Consider the following 17,389-nt stretch of genomic DNA (forward strand, 5'->3'; position numbering starts at 1 on the left):
AAAACTGATGCCAGTAGACTTGCTCAATGCAAGGTTGCCACAGACATTCATTTGGTAAAAAATGCAGTATTTATGCATGAGTGCTAAGTCACTTCAGCCATGTGTGACTCTGTGCAACTCCATAGACTGTAGCTCACCAGGCTCCTCTGTGCATGGGATTCTCCAGGCAAGGACACTGGAGGGGGTTCCCGTGCTCTCCTCCAGGGGATCTTCCTGACTCAGGGATTGAACCCTCGTCTCTAATATCTCCTGCATTGGCAGGTAGGTTGTTTACCACTCTCGCCACTTGGGAAGCTCAAACCTTCAATTAGTAAAAAATGCAGTATCTATAAAGTGCAATAAAGTAAAATACAATAAAGTAACTATGTCAGACTTCCCTGGTTTTCCAGTGGTTAAGACTCCAGGCTCCCACTGCAGGCAATATGGGTTCAACAACCATTCAACACGGTTGGGGGAGTTCCACATGCTGTACAGGCGGCCGAAAAGTGAATAAAAACAAGGAAGATGCACCTTGATTAGAAAATAATAATAATAAATAAATAATTTTAAAAATCCCAGTAAGCTGTGACTGTATTAACCTAATACTGTGTGAGTATGCATAAGGGTAACCAGATACTTTGTTCCTTTTTTTGTCATTGTTCTTTAACATTCTTTAAAGATATTCCTTTAATGAAACGATCCTTCCTTTATGCATGTGTATTCAGGTGTTCAGTTGTGTCCGACTCTTGGGAACCTTTGGACTGTAGCCCACCAGGCTCTGCTGTCCATGGGGATTTCCCAGGCAAGAATACTGGGGTGGGTTGCCATTTCCTCCTTCAGGGGGTCTTCCTGACCCAGGGATTGAACTTGCATCTCCTGCATCTCCTGCGTTGGCAGGCAGATTCTCTGCCACTGAGCCACCTGGCCTGACTAATAAGATGAGTATGTGTGTGAGGGAAGAGCTACTGTGTAGCTCTCAGTTTTTAGACAAATCATTTGACTTGATCTCATCATCCTTGTTGGTAAAACTGAGAATAAGACTTGGACTAAAAATTGCACTTGGCTCTCCTGATACTTATGTTTTAATATCCTAAAGAAATACTGATGAACGGGCATGCTTTGTATCTTCATAGTTAGTGAGCGTGTCGTGGAAGGAGGGTGTTTGGGGTCAGCGTCCAGTCGACGCCTGTCAGGCGTGTGCAGCTCCCCCCGCTCTGTGCTGCAGCCACCGGGGGTGCTTAGAGAGCACTGCACGGATCTTTCCAAAACCATGTGCTCTAAGGTGAAATTCTTTCTAATTCTATATGTAGTTGACCTTGAACATCGTAGATTTGAACTGCACAGGTCCACTTGTGAATGGCTTTCTTCCAATAAAGATGATAGAGCTACCTGATCTGAGGTTGGTTGAATCCTCAGATGCTGTGCCGTGGGTGTGGTGGGCCCCTTGGAAGGCTAAATGTGGATTTTAAAATAGGGTCACCCAGGGAGTCAGTGCCTTTGACCTCCATGTTGTTCAGGGGTCAACTGTGTACTGAAATGAAACACTACCTCATGATGTGAAAAGCCCAGAAGAAAATTAATTGTGGCCGTTTCTCTTAATGGAGAAGGAAATGGCAACCCACTCCAGTATGCTTGCCTGGGAAATCCCATGGACAGAGGAGCCTGGCGGGCTGCAGTCCATGGGGTCGCAGAGAGTTGAACACGACTTAGCGACTAAACAGCAGCAGCAATCCTCTTATAGTAAGAGTGTGGTTTGAGGATCTCATTTCATGATTTAGATTAGGAATGGGTACTCCCCCCCCGCCCAAAGCACCGGAGTGAATATTTTAGCCTTTGAGGGCTAGATGGTGCCTGTTGCAACTACTCAGATCTCTTCTGGCAGCAGGAAAGCAGCCTTGTGGTGGTTTAAATAAACAGGTATGGATGTGTGCCAATAAAGCTTTATTCATAGAAACAGGTAAAGGGCCAGATTTGGTCCTCAGGCCATAGCTGGCCGACCTCTGATTCAGAAAGCCCCCAGAGAGCCCTGGGTGGTGCCGAGCAGAGTGCCATGCTGCCCTGACGCTGGATGAGCTCGTGTGACAGACAGGTCCTGGGTCAGTGGGAGTCCCCACCAGCCTCTTTGGGACCAGCACGCTGTGCCCATCTCCTCCCACAGGAATCAGCCACAAATTTCGTTTTCATCAACGTCCTTGATACGCTTAGTTGATAAGAGGTCTTTGTAACATATGCTTAGCCAGTGGGGCACATATGGCTGTGAAACTTCCAACAAGAACACAAGTAATTTCTTGTGTAGCTTTCACTTTGATATATCCCTCTATGAATAACCATCTTCTTTTATAACAGTTTCCTGAGATACATGAGGCAGATGTCCTTGTGTAGCCTTCTAGATAATAAAACTGAGTTTTCCAAAACTCTGTCCAGTTGCTCAAAGCCACATCATGACTTTGTAACAGAAATAGTAGCAAAGTCTGTGCCTTTTGGTCCTGCCTTCCCGCTCCCTGCCTGCTCTATGATGTGTCTGTAATTTAGGTCAGGGTTGCCTCAGCTCTTCCCTTTGGTCTCAGAAACCCAGCAGGAGAAGGCACGTTTTGGGATTGAAAGGCGTGTATGAGGGCTTTCTGTCCCCAAGTCTGTCTCGCAGAAGGACTCCAGGAGTCACTCAGGGCACATGTCTGATCTGCGTGGCCTGGTTCCCTTTTGGGTGGAAGGAAGAAGCTAATAAATAAGAGGGAAGAGACAGGAGCTGCCCTTCTGGGCGAGTCTCCGAAGTCTCTCAGTGACATGTGTGATTCACAGGCTGCAAGTGGCCGGTCTGGACTTACCAAGCGGCTTACCTTTGCTCCATATTTGGACTCTATTAAAATAAAATGTCCTCATGTAAGCAAAAACTAAAATCAACATGTACCGTGGAAAATAGAGTTGAGGGGAAGTAAGTTCAGTCATCAAAATCTAGCATGTTCATAGCAGAACTTCCACCAATACGGTTGTTTCCTTTCCAGCTTACACTGCTGTGTTCTTGTTGGTCTGTTTAGCCAAGGTGGTTTTGTGCTCTTTGTGAATGAAACGTTCTATACTTCAGGCTCTAATTGCCTGTGATTATTGTTTCTGGTTTAATAAACTCTTAAGTCTTTCTCCACCACACTCTTGCTCCCTAAACTAGAGTTGGATCTAGAAATGCTTTATGTGCAATGACTAAATTTGAAAGAATGCTTTGTTGGCATTTTTTTGCTTTCTTTTTTAAACTCAGTCTTTTAGGTGTAAAGACATCACTTAAAGATTTTAGAAGTTGTTCTTTTAGGAAAGCAGACTTTTGAGGTGGGAGTAGCTGAAGATACGGCAGCAAAGACCAAATAAAAGAAAGCTAGGTGCCCTGCTTTCCATGTCCCTGCTCCTGATCACCCCCACCCCCTCCCTCATCTTTTCCTGCTCAAAAAGAAGCTGAAGCTTAAGTTCTGAGCTTCACTGTCAGCAGCTCTAATGCTTTTTCCAGCTCCCGGGTCTCCGTCTTCGCTTTTCTTTTTTAATGGTTGTTTGTTACTTTGTTTGGCTGTGTTGGTTCTTAGCTGTAGCACGAGGGCTTTCTGGTTGCAGCTCACAGGCTCAGTGGCTGCAGCTCAGGCTTCATGGAGGGCTCTCTGGTTGCAGCCCACAGGCTCAGTGGTTGCAGCTCGGGCTCACTGCCCCGCGACACGAGGGATCGCAGTTGCCCAAGCAGGGATGGGACTGAGACCTTGCATTGGAGGCAGGGTCTTCACCCCGGACCCCCAGAAAGCTCCTCCCTGCTCTCTGCCCTTGTCTTTGCTTTGATGGGATGAGGAACAGTGCACCTTTAGGTGAAATTATTTGGGTAATGAATTGGGTCCTGAGTAAGTGGGCATCTCTGAGACTGAGGCCAGGTGGAAGGGAGGAAATGATGGTAGGGCAGGACCAGGCAGACCTGGGGCGGAGAGGAGAGAAGAGTTGGTCAGCAGGACCAGGGAGACGCAGACAGTGGCTAACAGTCTGCAACAGAGAATCAGTGCGGTCCTGGCTTAAATTTTTCGCAGAAGTGGTCCTGAGGGGTCAGCACTGTCTTAGCAAGAACCAGTGAGGCCACAGCACCCTCGTTTCCTTTTCTGCCGGGGTCGGGGGTTGATGTGTCCCCTACATGCGAAGCTTCAAGCTGTGAACTTTCAGAGACGCGAATGTGCCTTTGGTGCATCTGGTCCGCACGTCGTGAGCGAGGCTGTCCCTGGCCCTCCGTCCCCTCCTGCTGACGATCCTTCAGCCCTGCCGTCTCCCGCCCCTTCTCACCCCTCCAGTCAGAGACGCTCCTTGCGGTTCACGCAGTGCCAGCCCCTGTAAGCCAGCTGTTGTACTGCACTTCAGTACTTTTCAAGGTACTGTACTGTTAGATTTAAAATGTTTTATTTTTTTATGTATAATTTTTGAAAACTATTATATACCTATTACAGTACAGCACTGCAGAGCCGATTGTGTGGGTTGGGCACCTGGGCTAACATCGTTGGACTTAGGAACAAATTGCATTTAAGCAAACTCGCTTAGAGTGCAGCTCATCTGTATGTAGGGGACTTACTGTAGTTAATTAAATCAAGATGCGGAGTTAATTTTGGGGGGCTTCCCTGGTGGATCCAACCAGTCCATTCTGAAGGAGATCAGCCCTGGGATTTCTTTGGAAGGAATGATGCTAAAGCTGAAACTCCAGTACTTTGGCCACCTCATGCGAAGAGTTGACTCAATGGAAAAGACTCTGATGCTGGGAGGGATTGGGGGCAGGAGGAGAAGGGGACGACAGAGGATGAGATGGCTGGATGGCATCACTGACTCGATGGACGTGAGTCTGAGTGAACTCCAGGAGTTGGTGATGGACAGGGAGGCCTGGCGTGCTGCGATTCATGGGGTCGCAAAGAGTCGGACACGACTGAGCGACTGATCTGATCTGATCCCTGGTGGCTCAGATGGTAAAGAATCTGCCTGCAGTGCAGGACATCACCTCCAGCACAGAAGACCTGGGTTTGATCCTGGGTCGGGAAGATCCCTTGGAGGAGGAAATGGCTACCGTCTCCAGTGTTCTTGCCTGGAGAATCCCATGGACAGCAGAGCCTGGTGGGCTACAGTCCAGGGATTCACAAAGAGTCGGACACGACTGAGTGACTAAACCACAACCAGAGTTAGTTTATTTAGATTTTAACAGATTATTTAACCAGGAGTTTCCACTGCCTGTAAGCTCCATGAGGGCATAGAAATAATGCAGCAAGTATCTGTTGGGTTGTTGCTGTTGTTCAGTCGCTTAGTTGTGTCCAGCTCTTGCAACCCCACCGTCGAGATGCGCCAGGGTCTCTTGTCCTCCATGGTCTCCTGGAGTTCGCTCGTGGACTCACGGCCATTGAGTCAGTGATGCTGTCTAACTGTCTCACTTTCACTTGTTGGATAAATAAATACAATGGGGACTTCCCTGGTGGTCCAGTGGCTAAGACTCAGAGCTCCCAATGTAGGGGAAAGTGTGTTTGTCTCTCAGTTGGGTCCGACTCTTTGCAACCCCATGGACCCTAGCCCGCCAGGCTCGTCTGCCCGTGGGATTTTCCAGGCAAGAACACTAGAGTGAGTCGCCATTCCCTTCTCCAGGGGATCTTCCCAACCAGGTGATCAAACCCAGGTCTCCTGCATTGCTGCTGCTGCTGCTGCTAAGTCGCTTCAGTCGTGTCCGACTCCGCGTGACCCCATAGACGGCAGCCCACCAGGCTCCCCCGTCCCTGGGATTCTCCAGGCAAGAACACTGGAGTGGGTTGCCATTTCCTTCTCCAGTGAATGAAAGTGAAAAGTGAAAGTGAAGTCACTTAGTCGTGTCTGACTCTTAGCGACCCCACGGACTGCAGCCCACCAGGCTCCTCCCTCCATGGATTTTCCAGGCAAGAGTACTGGAGTGGGGTGCCATTGGCTTCTCCGCTCCTGCATTGCAGGCGAATTCTTTACTGTCTGAGTCCCCATGGAAGCCCTGAGATTTGGCACAGCCAAATAAATAAACAGACATTCAAATAAATAAATACAGTGGTTAAGTTCGTAGCCACTGGAGGTATCCAGCCATAGGCTGAGAGGGTCATCTGGCTCCAGGATTATACCGAGGATACCAGTACTCAGAAAGGGGTTGGACTGGTTTCTCCCAACCCCACCCCTGGGAAGAAGCTGTTCTGAAAAGCGGTAAGCTCTTCTGGCAGCTCAGCCATAACCTTGAGTTGGAGAAACGCCGCTCTGACATCCTGCCATGGAGCTTACAGCCCCACCGTCCTGGCCCCTGACATCCTGCCATGGAGCTTACAGCCCCACCGTCCTGGCCCCTGACATCCTGCCATGGAGCTCACAGCCCCACCGTCCTGGCCCCTGACATCCTGCCATGGAGCTTACAGCCCCACCGTCCTGGCCCCTGACATCCTGCCATGGAGCTCACAGCCCCACCGTCCTGGCCCATCGTGGGGGACAGGAGCACTACCTCTGCAGCGGCCATGCCTGAGCCGCCAACTTCAGGCTTCGGGTGGGCTGTCCGATTGCCGCTCACTGACTTGCTTTTTGATGACAGCGGTGTTTCCTCCTGTCTGTGCCCAGCGAAGGGCAGGGCCGTGGGAGGCACTTTCTCAAGTCGCTATCATGAAAACAAGTGGAAGAGAAATTGCTTGCTCATCAGCCTCCCTGCCTGGCCCGAGTCCAGAGCCGTTACGAGCTGGGCCTTGGGGCTGCCCACCCCATGACGCTAAGCAAGTGCGTCTCACGCCTGGGAGTCCAGGGCCCAGCCAGTGGGGACCGTGTCCCTTGCTAGTGCCCCTCCCAGGCTGAGCGGTTCAGCTGCCCTGCCCCTGCAGCTCCTTCCTCAGCCTGCAGGACTGCATCACGAAGGGAAGCAGGGAGAGAAAAGGCTGGATGTCAGACAGGCCCCAGAGTGCTCCGAGGTGTCATGTGACTCACCTGTCGGCCTCCTTGAAACGCGCGGGGCCTCCCTCAGGACCAGTGCCTGTCTGGGTCCCCTTGGTGTTCCCGTGGGACTCAGCAGTGGGCCAGGAGCAAGCAGAGTCGTGGCCAAGGTTCCGAAGGTTTGAATCACCCCCATTAGCATCACTGAGCTGCAGGGGTGTGCAGCAGGGGTCCATGGGGCGCTGTGTCCCGGCCGGGCGGCAGGACGACCTTGGGGGTCATCAGTGTATTCTGAGTGGAGAGGTTCCAGGGGGGAGACGCGTTAGAGAGGGAACCAAGCCTGGGATCCTGTTCAAGATCGGGCAGGGGTGCTGGAAGAGGAGCTGGGAAGGAGTTTCCGCGTTTAGATGCGGGTGAGGTGGTCCTGGTCTGACCTGGGGGAAGCCCCAAGGAGCACCATGTTTGCTGAAGAGGTGAGCCCTGAGCCCTCCCTGGTGGTGGGGACTCCTGGGCCAGCTGACTCTCGGGATGGAGTCACTCTCCACCTGGGTCTGGGGCAGAGGGGAGGGGTTTGAATGGTCTCAGCCTGTATCGTAGGTGAGATGAGCAGAGCGGCAGTTTGAGAAGCACCGTGAAGGAGAGCAGCTTTGCAGCCGGATGGCCGAGGGACAGACTTGCCCGTGGCCACGGCTGCCGTGCTGAGTGCTTGGGGTGGGGGTCGGGGTTTGGGGACGAGCAGGCTTCCTTTTAGCACCGTTTGCTGTCCTCACGGCAACTTCCAGGCCCTGGTCAGTGGGAGCGAAAGAACCTTAGAAGGAGGCGAGCGAACCTCTGTAGCTCAGGGCCAGCTGATTTCTGGAATAGAGGCTCTGGTGAGCTCTTTAACTTTATTTCTAAATGATCTTCAGGGCCAAGAGTTTCCTGATTCAGCCAGTGGTAGGGGCTTCTCTGGTGTCTCAGCAGGGAAAGAACCCGCCTACAATGCAGGAGACACCAGAGATACAGGTTCTATCCCTGGGTCAGAAAGATCCCCTGGAGAAGGAAATGGCAACCCCCTCCCGTACTCTTGCCTGGAGAATCCCATGGACAGAGGAGCCTGGCAGGACTGCAGTCCACGGGGTCTCAAGGGGTCAGCATGACTGCACACATACACACCGCTCCTCTACAGAACCAGCCTGTTGGTCTCACTACCTTTTGAGAAAATCAGGGCCGCGTGCGGAATGTCTGCCTGGCAGCCAGTGTGGGTTGATAAGGGAGGGTGTGAAAGTGTGTCTTGTTTTACTAAAGTTCCCGATGTTGTCTCTGAAATGCAGGTGAAGCCTTACAATGTGTATGTCACAGTTGCCTACCCACCAGACACGGACACCCCTGGGTTTGCAAAAGAAAACCAAACCAAGGTGAGTATGCCTCTCTGTGCCCCGTTTCCAGTCTTGAACGTTAGAAACCCCTTTTCCTGTTTTCTGTTTTACCGCCCTTCAGCTTGCAGGCATTTTCATCAGAAAATTGAGCTTCTTTCAACTTATGTGCTTGCAAGAGGCCTCAGAACTTTCTGGAACTTTCATTTGAAATCTTGGGGGCTATAGCCCTATTTTCTTTGTTATTTTTTGGCAATGCCGCACAGTGTGTGGGAATCTTAGTTCCCAAACTAGGGATTGAACCCAGGCCCCCGCAGTGGAAGCGTTGAGTCCTAACCACTGGACCAGGAGGAAAGTCCTGGTTTGACCCTGTTTTCAGAGGCCATTATTGCTAAGTCTTCGGGCTTGATGTAATGAATGCAGTGTTTTCTTTCTGATGCAGAGTATAGCTTGTAGTTTTATCTAACAAGTTAATGGTCTTCGGCTTCCCAGGTGACACCAGTGGTAACAACTGGCCTGCCGATGCAGGAGGCTTAAGAGACACGGGTTCGATCCCTGGGCGGGGGAGAAGTCCATGGACAGAGGAGCCTGGCAGGCTCCAGTCCACAGGGTCACCAAGAGTCCGACATGACTTACTGACTTAGCATGACACATAATACTCTTTACTGATAATATTTTCTCCTCTGGACTTAATTTCATTTAAGGACTTGAAGTGGTTGCTAATCCATTGTCTCTGCCTGGAGGTCTAATGGCCACCTCAGATGTAACATTTCAAAACAGCACTTTAATTCCCTCTCGTTCCCGCTTACGATTTTCCATCTCGTTTCTGGTGCCCGCCATTCCCACAGCTGCTCAGGCTGGAAGCCCTGAAGCCAGCCTCGATGCCCCCTCTCACGCCAGCCTGGGCTCCGCTCTCAGGACCTATCCCCAGTCGGACTTTTCTTTAAACTGCAGATGCCACTACCATCCCAGCAGTGTGAGTTGCCGGTATTTTCCCCTGAACTGTTCTAATGGTCTTCAACTTGGTCCGCCTACTCCTGGTTCTTGCCCCGCTGGAGTCTTTTTCATAGCATAGCTGGTGATCCTTTTAAAGGACAAGTCAGCTTTTGTCACTCCCCTGTGCAAACCCCTCTTGTAAGTAAAAAGCCAAAAAGCAAAACTTAAAAAAAAACAATCCAAAACCACAAAAGATCAAAAACTCTTGTGCAGCATGGTCTAATAAAATGTTCTGGAATGGTGGAAATGATCTATGTCTGCAGCTCTCTAATGCAGTCACATTGTGGCTGTTAAACACTTGCCATACAGCTAGTGGGACCGAGACACGGAATGTCTCATTTTATTTAATTTGAAGTTAGAATTAAATGCCGTATGTTGGTGTTGATGGCACTCTGCAGTGTGCGGCTCCCCGGGCTCCCAGCATGCTGGGAGTAGAAGCCAGGGGCCTTGAGCCGTTTGGGACCCCGTCTAGACCCCGGCCACCCGCCCTCCGCGATTTCTCCTCTTCCAGGCCTCCCGCGCAGGGGCTCCGTCTGCCCCCTGCGCCTGCCGGCCGACCCCACGTGTGGGCTGCACTCTGGCCGCCCTCTCTCTGGGTGTCCACGTGGATCTTCCTCCTGTGCTTCTTTTCGTCTCCGTGTAGCTGTCATCCTGGAGAGGACTCCCCTGACGTGCTGTGTCTGAGCGTCCCTCCCGCGGGATGCTCACCGTCCTCCGCCCTGGCCTTGTTCTTCGCTGTTTTCCCGCCTCTGGACTTAAACAGTAATACAGTGACTGTCAGTCATCCCGAGCCGAAAGCAGGCTCTGTGCTTTGTTCATGTGAACCTGCCTTGACACGTAGTAGGCACTCTCTGAGCAAGCAGAGTGGGGAAGAAAGGAATCAGTCAGAACTTCCCCTCTTGAGCTTGTCGTTTCTGGTTTTCCTCTCTTTTGTAGCGATTCTCAGGAAGTGTGAATCCGCACCTCATAAACCTAGCACTGCCGCCCATGGCTGTATGTTGCCAGAAGGATGTATATTTCCAGAAGGATGTCTGTGGTTTAGAAGCCTTTCCCCCATTCATTTCTTTCTGACTCTGCTTCCTAAAATGACTACTATTTCAAAGAAATCAAGTTAACGTGAATGCCCTGTTTTAAAATAAGGGAAATCTGCTAAGCAGATTTGCAACATTTGATAAGTGGTCTTTTAGGTAGAAGCCAGAGCTGACAACAGGTGGTGGTTTCCCCTTGAAGATTTGATTTTGATGTTAAATTGCTTTTTGTTTTTCCTTGGCTAAGATGTTGGGCTGACTTCTGTGGGTAGATGAACTTCAGCCTTGCTCCGTGAGTCCTGTAGAGGGCGCACAGAGCCTTTGCCTCTGCCGGGGTCTGGCCACACGTGGTCGTGCTGGCCTGGGGACGTGGGAGAGTGGTGGCACCTTCAAGAGGACTTTTCTCTTAATTCAGGTTCATCAAGAAACACTTGACTTGTATGAGCTCTACGCTTTTCTATCTTAAGGAAATATGTTCTGGTTTTTATTTTATTTTTTCAAGCCCACATGGTAAATAAAATTAATCGTTTCATACCATTTAAGGCTTAAGTTTTGAAACTTCTAACTGAAACTCCCTTCTAAAGAATTTTTGAGCACATGGGTTGCATGTTGCTCCAAAGATTTAAAAATAAAAAAGACAAAGCAGGGTCTTTTTTTCCCATATTTTAAATGACGCTCTGATGGTTCTCACTGGAATTAGGGCTCTTGTCCCACAGAGTGACTGGGGCGCCACAGGGCTGAGCTGTACACGGTAACCAGGTGGGAACTGACCTGCAATCCAGGTGGCCTCAGTTCTAAAAGTAGGAATCCGTTCAAAGGTAGAAGACTAGAATTATGTATAAATTAGGGGAGGCGGACTGTCAAAATTATTTACTTTTTAATGTAGTGGGTAGTAATGGTATTGATAATGTCTATTTTTGTTTCACCTTTTTAGCCTTTAGAGACACGTCTTATTTCAGAGACCACATCGGTCTGCAAACCAGAACAAGTGGCCAAACAAATTGTTAAAGACGCTGTAGTAAGTAAAACCCTTGTTCCCTTGTGAATAGTTACAGTGCTATATTTCCAAAAAGGTATTTGTCCCAGGGTTTTTTTTCAAAATATAAAATTACTAGCATTTGTGTCTGTGTGTGCATTAAATTCATCATATCTAATATCATAGACTGTTCTTTTCTTCCCTGGTTAATTCCATGTTAATAAGTTCTGGAAACTCGTTATATCTCTTTTTATTTTTGAATTTTACTTTTGATTGCACTGGGTCTCTGTTGGTGCGTGCGGGCTTTCCCTGGTAGTGGCAAGCGGAGGCTCCTCTTCCTCGTGCTGCAGAGGCGTCTCACTGCGGCGGCTTCTCTGCTGAGGAGCGTGGATGCTCCAGGCGCCCTGGCTTCTGTCACTGTGGCTCCCGGCTCTGGAGTCTGGGCTCAGCAGTTGTTGGCACACAGGCTTAGTTGCCCTGCAGCATGTGGGATCTTCCTGGATCAGGGATCGAAGCTGTGGCCCCTGCACTGGCAGGCGGGTTCTTACCGGACCACCAGGGAAGTCGCATGGTTGTGTCTCTTAATCTTAGGAGCAGGTTGAGCAGTCTGAGAGCCTTAGTTCTTTGAAAGGAAACCGAGATTTGCCTGTGACGCGTAAGCGGTTACAGACTGTGTCTGGTGTGTTGTCATCTTCCTTCTCTGCCACAGTATTTTCAGTTCTAGATTATTTTTTTAGGTGTCTTAATGCCGCACTGGTTTAAGGATTTTCCTTTCCCTTTCCTGCTTCCCGGTATAATTTCCCCAAATGTTTACTAACAAGAAAGTGCTGCCCGCCCCCTCGGCCATCGTCCTGGTGGCCCTCCGCGTTCCAGAGTTTATTCAGAGTCCAGAACGGTCTTTCTCGAAACCAGGTGCTGTTCTGTAGGACGATGTGTGGGCCACAAGCTTTTTGGCAGCGTTCCTGTTAACCCACATGCAGAAAAATACACATATCCAGAGGACATATAAAATACATGTAATCCTTAGGCCCACATTGGATTTAGGAAACTTGGGGATGATCCGAATGAGAAGTGTCAGCTGGCTGGACCTTGGCCTTGAAGGAACATTCGTTGCATGTTCAGGCCGAACCCAGCAGAATACAGGAAGCCTTGAAGGCTATTAAAACATCTGCGGACGTGGGAAGGACTTTGCCCTGATTGTGTTCAAAGGCGTAGGAAGATGGCACCAGTGGATTGGGTGGACTTTGTTTTTCCTGCTTATCTCAAGTCAAAGCAAACACACTCCATGTTTTTAATGATTCGAAGCAGCTCTTTGTATTTTGGCAGGATTCCTTTAATCTGGAGGTTCTCACGCTTCTTTCGTCTCTTGAGCACTTTCCACCCTAACCTTGTCCACAGCCCCAGAGAACTTTTGGTTCCATGGCTTATCCTTATCAATATTTGCTGCATCAGAAAGTGAAACTGTATCATTTAAAAAGGATTTATTCATTTAAAATGACAATAATAAATTCAGTGTATTTTACTGTAACATTTTTATAACAAAAAGTATTTTTCAAAACTTGGGGGAGGGGGGCATTGTTTCTCGTCCCGCAGCCTCTTTAGTGTCTGTGCTGACTGAGAGCAGCTGGCCCGTAGCTGCTCCTGCACGCCGTCTGTCAGGTCGTCCTGCATGAAGGGTGCGAAGCGAGGCTGGCCGTGCAAAGACTGTAGCTGGAAAAGGAAGGGAGACTCTGTGGGCTTTTCAGATCATTGTGGACATTCCTCTTTTTTTAATATAAAAACCTAAACTAGATGAATGGTGGTTTCTTAAAGGTTAGTCGCAATGTGAAATTGGAAATTCTAGCAGTGAACTCCGGAGAAGGCGATGGCACCCCACTCCAGTCCTCTTGCCTGGAGAATCCCAGGGACGGGGGAGCCTGGTGGGCTGCCGTCTATGGGGTCACACAGAGTCGGACACGACTGAAGCGACTTGGCAGCAGCAGCAGTGAGCTCTTTGTTCTGTGACAGCCCATCAGTCTGCCTTGCACTGTTTTGTACCCATTCATGATTGTGTAACATTATGTATTCATCCTTGGGAAAATATGAATTCCCTGAGTTACCCCCCAAAATCGCGTTCATTCGTATCACTGCTGATCTTACGATAGAAGTCTTTCTGTAACTGAGAAGGTGACGCCTCACAATGGCAGGCACACGTTTTTGCAATTCTGGCTCAGACTTGCACACGGACTACAAGAGCTGCCCGCTTCCTTGAAGCGACAGTCGTTTCATGCATTCCTGCTAGGGATCTTCCAAGTCCCCCCGTCCGAATGACCACAGATTGTCAGTCCTGGGTCTTGCTGTAGACACGGTCCGCGGAAGCAGCGGGACCCTTCCTGACCCGCGCAGCGGAAGCCGGGCTCGCCCGCGAGGCGTCCGTGCCCTTCCGCCGGCGCAGAGCGCGAGCGGGCGCCCGTGTGATGCTCTTCGTCGCGCAGAACAGTAAGAAGACGCGCCCGAGCGGCGAGCCGCTTCCTGTGCTGTGCGGTGGGCCCCGTTGGTGGTCTGCTGACTCACAGTAGGGTGCGCACGTCCGTCCTGACGTCCCGGTAGGTCCCACGCCTCCTTTCTCCCGTGGTCGTCTATAGTTTGTTCCCCACACCTGCCTCTGTTTCTGCTTTGTAAATACATTCATCCGTACCATTTCTCTAGATCCCACATGTATGTGTTAATGTGCGATACTTTTCTCTTTCTGGCCGAGTTTTCTGTGGGGACCTAAATGGGAAGGAGACCCAGTGCAGGAGGGGGTGTGCATGCGTGTGACTGAGCCGCTGGCTGCACACCAGTTGTCGTGAAGCCACTATTAATCAGTTCAGTTCAGTTCAGTAGCTCAGTCGTGTCCAACAGACTCAGGTCCATTGAGTCGGTGATGCCATCCAGCCATCTCATCCTCTGTCGTCCCCTTCTCCTCCTGCCCCCAATCCCTCCCAGCATCACAGTCTTTTCCAATGAGTCAACGCTTCGCATGAGGTGGCCAGAGTACTGGAGTTTCAGCTTTAGCATCATTCCTTCCAAAGAAATTCCAGGGCTGATCTCCTTCAGAATGGACTGGTTGGATCTCCTTGCAGTCCAAGGGACTCTCGAGAGTCTCCTCCAACACCACAGTTCAAAAGCATCAGTTCTTTGGCGCTCAGCCTTCTTCACAGTCCATTACTCCAATTAAAAAAAAAAATCAGAAAAAAAATGTCCTCCAGGGTCGAGATTGAACAAAACGATTCATTTTACTGCTTAACAAGTGCAGTTTTAAGCAAAACTGACCTTTAAAATTTTTCTTGAACAGTTTGTTTTCTTCCTGTGTTTACTGACCATTGTAAATGTTGGGGACAGTGGGGAGGCGCCCCCACTGTGGTCCATGCTAACCAGACATCGGCATTTCCCACCAGTGCACGTGCCACGGGTGAAAATAGGCGATTAGTGTCTCAGTGTTGGCATGACTGTGGTTTTGTCTTTGGGGAGGGTCTCCCGACACTCAGAGTCCATGGCCCTGGCCCACATTTTGAGAAGTGTCCGTCCAGCCACCCCAGCCTGCCACGGCCATGTTCATCCCCGAGCTCACGCGTGTGCCCGTGACCGTTCCTCCTCCCCCTGACGTGGACTGGACGGACGCGGGTCATCATTTCTGGTGTGCTGAGCTGATTCCTTTCCATGATGCTACCACTGCCTGTTTCCTTTCTTTCTGTTTCAGCAAGGAAATTTCAACAGCTCCATCGGTTCTGACGGGTACATGCTGTCATCGCTGACCTGTGGAATGGCTCCAGTAACGTCCATCATGGAAGGGCTCCAGCAGGTGAGCCGTGCCCGAGCCTCAGGACAGACGGACACCCGACAGACAGCCGGGCCTTTCACTGAACCTCAGTGGGCAAAGGCTGAAGGGAGACATGGCAGCTGTACCTGAGGGTGTGAAGAGTTGTTCCTGAAGTATCAGCTTTTTCCTTCCTCTACCCGGGAGAAGTAAACAAGAAATATTTTAAAGTTGTTTAGTCACTAAGTCACAGCCCGACAGGTCCCTTTGTCCGGGGGCTTCTCCATTAACACTGGAGTGGGTCGCCATGCCCTCCCCTAGGGGATCTTCCTGACCCAGGGATGGAACCCACGTCTCCCGGGTGGCAGGCAGATTCTTTACCGTCGGAGCCACCAGGGAAGCCAGGTTAAAGATGTAACGTGAGGAATTTAGACTGGGAAGAAGTCTTCCACGTGGGGCTGCAGGTGTAGAGAGAAGGCGCCTGCTCTGCTATTAGGGTGTTAATCTGGTTTTCCTCTGAGAACGCTTCCTGTTCTGGAATTGAAAAATGGAAATCTCTGTATTTAGGGGGTTGCGTGCATGATAAGTTGCTTCAGTCATGTCCAACTCTTTGTCCCTATAGACCGTAGCCAGCCAGGCTCCTCTGGGATTGTCCATGGGATGTCCATGGGATTCTCCACGCAGTAATACTCGAGTGGGTTGCCATTTCCTTCTCCAGGGAATCTTCCCCACCCAGGGTTCAAACCTGGGACTCTTAAGTCTCCTGCACTGGGAAGCAGGTTCTTTACCACTAGCGCCACCTGGGAATCCTGGGAAGTCTCTAAGGGTTAGAGGTGGTCTTGCCTGAAAGTCCCAGGATACCAGACCAGAAACTGTCCAGTGAGTCAGACCACAGAAGCCCAGGGAGGTGAGTCAAGGGTGCGATGCAGTTCCTGCACTCCCGGCAATTACAGTTCATCCGGAAGAGACATAGAAATTAGCTGCTCCTTGATGAGCCTGCTGCCGTGTCCACTGTTGGAGAATCAGAGGTAAGGCAGCAGCCTCTGGACGCTATGAGGCTTGCGGTCTGGTGGGAGAGACTGAGGAGACTGATGAGAGAGCGCAGCGCCGCGTGATGAGGGTTTTCACAGAGGGATCGCTCTGGAAAGACCGAGGCGGGTGACGGAGGGGAGATGGGGGCTGGGCAGCCCCTCGGGGGCGGTTTATGGCCGAGCAATGTGTGGTCAGCCTCATTCACCCTGGAAAGTCCCGATGAGTCAGGTAGGGAGAGGCTTCCTTCTCGCTCTGCTTCTCCCAGGGGGAGATCCTCGGAAGCCCCGGGGGGTCCAGTGGTTGAGTCCACTGTCGCCCAGGGGCGTGCAGAGTCAACCCCTGCTCAGGGAACCGAGACCCCGCATGCCTCAGGGTTTGGCCAACAACAACAAAAAGAGCAGTCACTAAATTTCTTGTAGATGTTTATAGAGAATGTGAGTAGAACCCCGTGAGTTCCCACAGACCTGCTCTCCACTCCCTCCGGATGTCTTGCACGCTGGTGTGGCTGGCTCTCTGTTACAACTGATGAGCTCGTATAGATACATTATTACCACCCGAACCCCATAGTTTGCCTTGGGATTTATTCATGGTGTCATCCATCCATCCTGTGAGTTCTGACGACTATAGAGTGACCCATATCCAGCATTAAAGTGGCCTACAGATAATCCACTGCCCTGAATAGTGCACTGTGCATGCTAAGTCACCTCAGTCGTGATCGACTCTTTGTGAACCTGTGGACTGTCACCTGCCAGGCTCTTCTGTCCATGGGATTATCCCAGCAAGGATGCTGGAGTGGGCTGCCGTGCCCTCCTCCAGGGGATCCTCCTGACCCAGGGACCGAACCCACGTCTTTTACATCTCCTGCATTGGCAGGTGGGCTGTTTACCGCTAGGGCCACTGGAAGCTCTGAATATTCCCTTGGGTCCACCTATTTCTGAAACCCTGGCAACCACTGAGGGTTTCACTGTCTCCAGAGTTTGCCTTTTCCAGCTTCACTTTGGTTTTTACACTTTTCAAAATTATCCTTCTGCCTACTTGAGAGAATGAGATCATTTTTGAGACTTGATATGAAAAACAGCAGACCTTCATCTCATATCCCCCATTCACCCTTCTCAGAAGCAGTCGGGCTCTGACCTTTACCTCCTTATCTCTGGAGTAGACACTTCCATGGAGGCTTTTAGCTGATTTCTTGGTTCTGGATCAGGTTGATATCCTGCTGAAGGGTGCACACGGAGCTCCCCTTTCTTACCCTTCTCTCCTTGCTCACACCTACCCCTCCCCCAACTCTTACCCTCCCTTTTTAGTGATACTGTGATTTTGGTTAGACTGCACTGAAGTA

The 17,389-nt window shown here is 50.4% G+C and overlaps 1 protein-coding gene across 2 annotated transcripts in view; it reads left to right on the plus strand.

Moving 5' to 3' along the window:
• Positions 1 to 17,389, plus strand: part of KDSR (3-ketodihydrosphingosine reductase) — a 41,398-nt gene that overhangs the window by 18,529 nt on the left and 5,480 nt on the right. The window contains exons 7-9 of one of the 2 annotated variants that reach the window (XM_025273632.3): positions 8,199 to 8,282; positions 11,199 to 11,282; positions 14,962 to 15,063. In XM_025273632.3, coding sequence (XP_025129417.3) covers positions 8,199 to 8,282; positions 11,199 to 11,282; positions 14,962 to 15,063 — 270 coding nt within the window. The remainder of the gene's footprint in view (positions 1 to 8,198; positions 8,283 to 11,198; positions 11,283 to 14,961; positions 15,064 to 17,389) is intronic. The other variant, XM_025273633.3, reaches the window with a different exon arrangement.

This window comes from Bubalus bubalis, chromosome 22 (assembly GCF_019923935.1).
Source record: "Bubalus bubalis isolate 160015118507 breed Murrah chromosome 22, NDDB_SH_1, whole genome shotgun sequence".
Classification (NCBI taxonomy): Eukaryota; Metazoa; Chordata; class Mammalia; order Artiodactyla; family Bovidae; genus Bubalus; species Bubalus bubalis.